At 42.6% G+C, this 9,318-nt stretch overlaps 1 protein-coding gene across 2 annotated transcripts; it reads left to right on the plus strand.

Moving 5' to 3' along the window:
• Positions 1-1,923: 1,923 nt before the first annotated feature.
• Positions 1,924-8,939, plus strand: LOC109882819 (2-acylglycerol O-acyltransferase 1-like). 2 transcript variants are annotated; one of them, XM_020474905.2, is made up of 6 exons: positions 1,924-2,102; positions 2,234-2,412; positions 3,971-4,175; positions 4,443-4,611; positions 5,198-5,397; positions 6,024-8,939. In XM_020474905.2, exons 1-6 carry the CDS (start codon positions 2,006-2,008, stop codon positions 6,176-6,178), a joined length of 1,005 nt encoding a protein of 334 aa, XP_020330494.1. In that variant the 5' UTR covers positions 1,924-2,005; the 3' UTR covers positions 6,179-8,939. The 2 variants fall into 2 exon arrangements, with proteins under 2 accessions (XP_020330494.1, XP_020330493.1); XM_020474904.2 differs by having other exon boundaries at positions 1,926-2,102; positions 4,443-4,617.
• The last annotated feature ends 379 nt before the right edge of the window (positions 8,940-9,318 follow it).

The following is a 9,318-nucleotide window of genomic DNA, read 5'->3' on the forward strand; positions in this document are numbered from 1 at the left end:
AGGCAAATTAACAAAAATGTGAGGACAGACACTGGGATTTGAGAAGCAAGTACAGGGAGTGAACATTTAATGTATAACGGCTATGAAACGAAACATGGACAGCATCTGGACAAGGAAAACATAACAACAATAATGCTGACACAGGGATCAAACTGAGGAACAGACAGATATAGAGGGGGCAATCACTAAAGTGGTGGAGTCCAGGCGAGTCCAATGAAGCGCTGATGCGCGTAATGATGGTGACAGGTGGGTGTAATGATGGGCAGCCTGCCAGAGAGGGGGAGCGGGAGCAGGCATGACAAAAACAGGGGATGTGTACTGAACATGAAAACAAGCCAATACTGCCTGATGAAGGTAATCAAGGTGATGATGAAGTCCAGGTGTGAGTAATGATGGGGGGGAGAGAGGGAGCGGGAGTAGGTGTGACAGAGACAGAGATCTTCCTCAGATTATACAGACCCACAAATGACTAGAAACTAAATCCAATTTGGATTAACTTCCATATCTATTAGGCGAAATACCACCGTGTGGCATCCCAGCATCAAGATTTGTGACCTGTTGCCACAAGAGAAGGGCAACCAATGAACACCATTGTAAATACAACCCATATTTATGTTTATTTATTTTCCCTTTTGTACTTCAACTATTTGCACATTGTTGCAACACTGTACATAGCCATAATATAACATTTGAAATGTCACTAATCTTTTGGAACTTTTGTGAGCGTAATGTTAATTTCTGATTGTTAATTTTTGATTGTTTATTTCACCTTTGTTTATTATCTATTTCATTTGCTTTGACAATGTAAGCACGTTTCCCATGCCAATAAAGCCATTTGAATTAAATTGATAGAGAACTCATTGTCACGACTTCCGCCAAAGTTGGCCATTCTCCTTGTTCAGGCGGCTTTCGGAGTCACCACTGATCCATGTTTAATTTTTGTTTTGTTTTGTCTTCATTATACACACCTGGTTTCCATTCCATAATCAATGTTCCTTGTTTAATCCTCTGGCTTCCCTTTCTGTTTTGTGAGTGATTGTCATTGTCATGTGGGTTCGTTTTTTGTGCTATGGATATTTGTATTTTTCCTTGTTGGAACGTTGCTTACATTTAGAGTAAATTCAGATTATTACTCATACCTGTGTCCTGCGCCTGACTCCGCTTATCCATTCACCTAATCGCTGACACTCATCTTTATGTCTGTGCCATTATAGCATCTGTGACAGTATGGTCAGCGCCATTGATGCTACCTCCATTTTAATGTAGTCAATTTTCTTCTTCCTTGGCTGAATGCGCTCAACTCATAGGAATCCCCACCCAATTGACTACTTTAAAATGGTGGAAGCCCTCAATGGCAATGTCCATGCTAAAATGGTTTATATCCATGATGACAACAGGTACAACTCCTATATAAAGTCATTTTTGGGTAAGTCGCCGAAATGCTAAGTGTATCAGTGCATTCGTAACAACCTAACCATTATGAAACTTCTCAATCAAATGAGACTCCCCTAGCAAATTGGCAATTACATTTTTCTAGACCAAGTTAGACACATTCTCTTTGACCTCCATTCAAAAATTCCACATTGGTGGGCTTATTTTTGTAGACAGAGTTTAGGCAGAGTAAAACCTTGCTTCGCCTCTTCCTCTCTGGGTGTACATAATTCAACTGTTTGCTTGTACTTTACATTTTCCACAAGATGGTGCTAGAACAAAGAAACCAGATCAGGCTAGCAATCACGTTTAGAGCAGTGTTTTGGAAGTTGATGAAGTAAAGTGTATTGTAAGCACCCAGGCACACAAGAATGAGTTTAGCCTATCATTTGTATTTGACTTGAATAGTCCTGCGCCTGAAGTCTCGTCAAAATGCCACGAACTTGGACGACTGCCTTGTTAGAGCTGCTAAGTATAAAAAGATTTTGGCAAGGACAGGGGCATAAGATAGTGACCCTTCCTCTGCTCTGTTCCCCTGATATCATTTTAGAACCCGGGAGTGGGAACCGCAGACATGGTGAAGATTGAGTTTGCACCCTTGAATATCCCGCTCAATCGACGTTTCCAGACAGCTGCAGTTCTTCAATGGGTCTTCTGCTTTCTCTTTGGAGGTAACTGGTAGGCTACTGCGCACTTCCTCACCTTCAGCAAATCATAACCATAGTGGCCCAGGGATGGGGTCAATTCAAGTCAGTGCTTGCTTATGTGATGCCCATATTTTTCTGCACATCCATCTGTCTAGCGCAGTGTTGTTTTTGTGTGTACGTTGTGATCGTGTTGAATGGATACTGGCACGTGGCTGCTCTGTATGCCCTGTGGCTCTACCTGGACTGGGACACACCTCAGGCTGGGGGCCGCAGGTCTGACTGGGTACGCCAATGGACAGTGTGGAAACACTTCGGAGACTATTTCCCCATCCATGTAAGTAGGCTTATGACGTTTTCTGGGTGTTTAGCCTATGCATTTTATGATGCATGGACGCCAATTAATATAAAGCCTCATTATTATCAACAGTATTAGGTTATTACACCATTCTTTGCATAATTTAGACAGTGTGTAAAGACACTCAGAATTCCTTGTTGGATTAATAATAACACAACTTGTATACAACAATAACACAATTTGTATACAAATGCCGATTAACTGACTGATGAAAATATAATTGAGGACGTTTGTCTCAAAGCAAGCATGACTGCCAACCTACTCTTTATCCACTGCCCTTTGGTGTATTAATAGCTCAAATAGGTCAAAGTCATTGTAAAGAGGTCATTGGCCAGTACATCATGGTATTTCCATGGCTAAAGGCCCAGCCCCCTGTCACATCCAGCCATTCTGTGGTTGAGTTCCTGCCCGACTACATTGCAGTGTAAAAACATTTGAGGTGACTGACAGTGACACATGGACAGACAGTGACACAATAAATACCGCCTTGCACACTCTTGCCTGCACCTAGCTGATCTAGGTTGTAATCATTAGTCCAACAGTTGCAAATGAAAGTTTCTAATGGACAAAACCAGGTATGCTTATCCCCGTTTCGTTCTGTTTAAGAAACATTTTTTAACAGAATTGGCAGAATGAATACACCCCTGATCACACTAAAACACAGTTCACCTTCATAGCAGTCACATTGTATTCCTTCTCGCATCTATGCGCTCCCCTCCTCTTACCCTTTCCCTTCACTTGTGGACTTCAATGCACAACATTTGATGTGACCAGGCATATGTGACCAGGTGAAAAAACCTTTCCAAGCCTAAACTAGCTAGCTGCATTTGATAGCTAAGTAAGTGAAACTGAAGAAAAAAAACGTATCTCTTGCTTTTCCTTCATTTTGGAAGAAATTAATTTGTTCCTTCTCTCTCTTTGTGTCTACTAGTTACCACATTTTATGCACTGCAGTGCTAGCTAACTGCAGCTTATGCATTCAGTACTAGATTAATTATTTAATCATTAGATTGTGGAGACAACATGTCAGTTCATGTTGCAAGAGCTCTGATAGGTTGGAAGACATCCTCCGGAAGTTGTCATAATTACTGTTTAAGTCTATGGGAGAGGGTGAAAACCATGAGCCGCCTAGGTTTTGTATTGAAGTCAATATACCCAGATGACGGAAGCTAGATGCCCCTAGAGTGCTGTTGGGGTTACTGTAGACCTTCATTGAAAAACGGTGTGTTTTAATCAATTATTTGGTGAAGTGAATATATTTAGTATAATTTTATCTAAAACTATCACTTTCTTAAATGAAATTCACTGAGGAGGATGGTCCTCCCCTTCCTCCTCTGAGGAGCCTCCACTGATCTTACAAGGCATGGTTATGTATTTAACATATTAGCTAACCACATCATATGAAATAACCATCTGATGCCCGACTGCACAGTCAATGACGTGGCACACAACCATTGGTTGTACATCTAGTCGGGCAGGAACTCAACCTGTGTCTTATCCATTATCCTCTCACTATTCATGTCTTGTCTGTGGTCAGCTGATTAAGACATGTGACCTAGACCCAGAGAGGAACTACCTGATGGGTTTCCATCCTCACGGAATCCTGGTCGCCGGAGCATTTGGGAATTTCTGTACTGAATACACAGGCTTCCGGGAGCTCTATCCAGGAATGACTCCTTACCTGCATACCCTCGGCATCTGGTTCAGCTTCCCATTCTTCCGGGAGTATCTCATGTCCTCAGGTGAACCTTATTAGGGAATTATTTATTCCACCACAATGCTTCTGTTTTTTTCCGATTTAAACACTAACAATAGGTTTTTAAGGTTTGGTAAATTACATTTAAAGGTTCAAACATTGTGTGTGCACACTGTAGTGCAGTTTTAGTTTGTCAACAATTCTTTCTTCATGTTGGGGATATTAGAAGTTTTTTCTAATAAAACCTGTCCTGTGAAAAAAAAAATCCTGGCCCACATTTGTTCTAAATATACTGTGCTGAACTTCCCCTAAGGGGTTGTCTCTTGTTCCAAGAAGAGTCTTACCCACGTGTTGAGCCAGAAGGGAGGGGGAAACGTGTCAATCATAGTGATTGGTGGGGCGGCAGAGTCCCTGGAGGCCAGGCCTGGGAGCCTCGTCCTGGAGGCCCTCAACAGGAAGGGCTTCGTCAAGATTGCTCTCAGGTGTGGGTGAGTGCCTTATTTCCTATCAACTACTCCTCATCTATAACCGTCTTGTTTATAATCAAGTATTATAAATGTTGATGTTGACTGAAACCTCCTCCGTAAGGGCCATTACTGAATGTACTGTAGGCCATGAAGTGACCTATGAATCTTAACCCCAGGGCTTTTAATGACAGATGTGTTGAGGTGAAAGGAAATGCACTGTAATATTTACAGCACACACACCTGCTAAAATAACAGATTTATGCCTCCGCTCAGAGGTTTGAAAGAATCGTTAATTTGACTGGGCATTTAGTTGTTAAAAACGGAACTAAGATACACTCGGGTCAGGAGGATTATGGGTAGGCACTCCACATTCCACTTCAGATAGATTGGTGCGAGCCGAAGATGACTTTGGAGTTAGCGCAATAATGACAGGAACATATATATATTTTTTAATAACAAAACATCCAAAAAGGATCAGATCACATTAAAATACATAGATTTTTGCAAACAATCACAAATGTAAAATTGCAAGGTTGCAGTCAAACGTGAAATTATGCCGCTGGTAAAAATTCAGACTTCTCTTACCCTCTCCTGCGTGCAGAGCTCATCTGGTGCCAGTGTTCTCCTTTGGGGAGAATGATCTGTTTTATCAGCTGAAGAACCCAAAGGGCTCCCTGGTCCGTACCATCCAGGAGTGCATGAGGAAGACCCTGGGCTTCAGTTTGCCTCTGTTTCACGCCCGGGGGGTTTTCCAGTACAGCTTGGGCTTCATGCCCTTCAGACAACCCATTTACACCATCGGTGAGTGGTGGGGAATGGGGGATAATGTGGGTAGAAAGTGACGGGAAGAGATGGGTGACGAGAGGGAATAGAGACTAAAATATGACCCATTTCTGTCTATGGGGAAACATATTCCGAAAACTATTTACAAACAACATTCGGAAACAATGTGCAGTCACAGTGCTCTGATTGTATGAATTCCTCTAGTTAGCTAGTCAGTTAGACCCAGATGGTCAAATAAAAGCTCACTGAGAGAAAAGCCGACATATGACAAGCTGGTAAGCTGGTTCATAGGTGACTGTGTAATGGGTAACAGTAACTGTGGCAGCAGCTGTAGTCAGCCAGGACATCATGACCAGCTGGAACAGAGCCACCCACGGTGAAGGGTCACTGGGCTACAGCCAATCAAATTACCTTAGAGCTGTAACCTCATGTGTTTTGTCCTCAGTCTTGCCCTCTGTTCCACTTCCTTTATCCTTCCTCTCCCTTTCTCTCCTGTTCCTCCTCTAAGTCACTACATTTGAACATTCTATAATTCCTCTGCCTTTCATTTTCTGCTCTCACTGAATCCCCTCTGTATTTCTACTCTATCTTTCCCTCCTTACTTCTCTCCATCTCACCCCCTTCCCTTCCTCCCTCTATCTCAGTGGGAGAGCCCATAGTGGTGGAAAGGAACGTGAGCCCCTCGTCTGATGAGGTGGACAGGCTGCATGGCTGTTACCTGGGGGCGCTGGCTAAGCTGTTTGAGCAGCACAAGGCTGAGTACGGGATCCTAGAGAACCAGCACCTCATCTTCACCTGATCAGACCAGATAAGCTCAGATAGCACTACACTGTAGGATTGGACCATTCAACCAGCTCCTGACCCATAAACACTGATACAGACATTCAAACAAACATAATGCAAACATGCATATAAGCACACACAGAAAATGGACACGTGCATACTTGCACACACATATTGTGCAGCGCATTCAGAAAGTACTCAGACCCTTTGACCTTTTCCACATTTTGTGACATTACAGCCTTATTCTAAAATTGATTGAATAGGTGTTTTTCCTCATCAATCTACACATAACACACCATAATGTCAAAGCGAAAACCGTTTTTTTGAAATATTTGCAAATATATAAAAAATAAAAGCACACCTATTCAGACCCTTTGCTATGAGACTCGAAATTGAGTTGGCCAGCCAACTAATTTTCAACCGCGGTCCATGGGGAGGTTATTAAAAACAATTACAATAACAATACAGACAATCAATGATCAGTGAGCACACGCAGAGCAACCTAGGACAAGCAAGATTTAGCAGACAAACAGAGAACATAGCACAAAAAGCAACAAGACAAAATCCATAAAAGCAACAAAGTGTTTCCACACCTCACAAGTTCACCTTCCAACAGGACAACGACCCTAAGCACACAGCCAAGATAACGCAGGGGTGGCTTCGGGTCAAGTCCCTGAATGTCCTTGAGTGGCCCAGCCAGAGCCCGGACTTGAACCCGATCGATCATCTCTGGAGAGACCTGAAAATAGCTGTGCAGCGACGCTCCCCATCTAACCTGACAGAACTAGAGAGGATCTGCAGAGAAGTATGGAATAAACTTCCTAAATACAGGTGTACCAAGCTTGTAGAGTCATACCCAAGAAGACTCGAGGCTGTAGTCGCTGCCAAAGGTGCTTCAACAAAGTACTGAGTAAAAGGGAAAAAATTATGGGGTAACATTTCTAAAAAACTGTTTTTGCTTTGTCATTGTTGGGTATTGTGTGTAGATTGATGAGGGGGATTTTTAAAAAAGTTTTAGAATAAGACTCAACCGTAACAAAATGTGGAAAAAGTCAAGGGGTCTGAATACTTTCCAAATGCACTGTCTGCACACATATAAACACAGTCAAACAGCCATCACTCTGATCCTTCACTCTCTTATACAGTCAGCATAGGTATAAAGTGTAGAGAAATGTTGTACAGTTCGGTGAAAATTATTTGATATCCCACTCCATTCATGACCAGCTCTTTACTCCTGCTAACCTCAAGACACAAATGGGGCATGTCAGGTTGTGTTTGCTGCACCAAGGGAATGCATACAGGGCTTCATAGGTGATGTTTGCGTGCTAGTCTCTCTGCGGTCCTGGGGAGTGTGTCGTGCTTCTCTCTACTCCCAGTCTCTCTTTCTTTCTGCCTGAGGGGAGCAGGCAGCAATTCTAAAATGGAGCAGACATTCATGTCACATGACTTTAGCGTTAAATTTAGACCACACTGTCTGAGCTACTGCACAGAGATGCTGCCAAGATGAACCCCTGCTATGCCATTGTCTTAAACCTGTATGATAAATAGACAGTGCCACATATAGGTTGAAAGATCGCAGGTAATGTGCTGTGAGATGTTGTTAATGGCATGAAATACGGATTGGAAAGGGAATCAGGTCAGGATTGCATTGTAAGGGATTGAACATTGAGCAATGGGATTTGGATTTAACATTTAGAACATGTAGGGGGGGGGATCTTTGACTCAGTGGATTATGACATGGACAGAATTATGTGGAAAGTGTAGATATCATAGGTGGTTACTCTCTCAAAGATATGACTAAATTCCCAAGACATGGATTGGCTAATATATTTCTAGATGTGTGTATAAACTAATGTAGGGCTGATGTGTGCATAACTGTGTTTTAAAGTCCAAATGTTATTCATTTTGTATAAATACACAAATACTGTTGTCAGATTTTGAGTTGTCCTCTTGTAATCTATTTACTCATAACATATTTGCTTTACTTAAACCTTTAAAGGCCCAGTGAAGTCAAAATTCTGTTTTCCTGTGTTTTGTATCACATTGTACAACAGCTGAACAAACTAACACTAAAAGTGTAGTTTTGTTTATATGAGTGTTATTTCCTGATAGTCGCTGGTTGAAAATACACTCTACACAGGACCTTCTAATCAGCAGGTTTGCAAAGGCGGGAGATTCTGCTTTCCATGGTGACATCACCATTCGATTAATTGGTTAATAGACCAATAACAATGATTTCCCAAACGTTCTGCCGGTACATTTTCAGTTTCCCCTCCACTCGGACAGCTCTCAGACAGTCCTAGCAAAAACCTTGCTTGAGAAATAGTTTTTTGCTAAAAAGCCATTTTTGCCCATTTTAATGGAAATCTATTTTAGTAAGGCACTTAATACTCAGAAATAATTTGATTTTAATATTGATATAAAAATGTCTGCATTGGGCCTTTAACAACTCTTCAATGCATTATTCGATTCAACACATCATTGACTATGTGTCATGACTTCTGCCGAAGTTGGTCCCTCTCCTTGTTCGGGCGACGTTCGGCGGTCGACGTCACCGGCCTTCTAGCCATCGCCGATCCACTTTTCATTTTCCATTTGTTTTGTCTTTGTCTTACACACCTGGTTTCAATTCCCCAATTACTAGTTCATTATTTAAACCTCTGTTCCCCCATGTCAGTTTGTGAGTAATTGTTTGTATGTAGTACGGTCCGTTAATGTGGGCTCTCTTTTTTTGTATTGCATTCATATATGTTGAGTAAAGTACATTTATTTACTGATATCTGCTGTCCTGCGCCTGACTCCTCTACACCAGCTACACACAGACCTCATTACAGAATTACTCATCAAGAATGGAGTTAGCAGGAGCAGACGCCCTCTCTGTGAACGTAGAGGAGCTCGTCCAGCAGCACGCGACCATGTTGCAATGTCTGGGCACCGCCATGGATCGCGTGCTGCAAACGATGGATCGTTGGGAGAGAGGAGGAGGTCGTCCAGCGCCTCCACCAGCCCCACTACAGCAGGCCCCACTGTCCACCCCTCCTTCACCCGGTCCCAGCGGGATTTGGCTCGTGCTCCCAAGGGAGTATGATGGGACAGCTGCCGGGATGCCAGCTGGAGCTCTACTTGCCAACCGTCCACCCGGTTCATTCGGGACGT

This window comes from Oncorhynchus kisutch, linkage group LG18 (assembly GCF_002021735.2).
Source record: "Oncorhynchus kisutch isolate 150728-3 linkage group LG18, Okis_V2, whole genome shotgun sequence".
Lineage (NCBI taxonomy): Eukaryota > Metazoa > Chordata > Actinopteri > Salmoniformes > Salmonidae > Oncorhynchus > Oncorhynchus kisutch.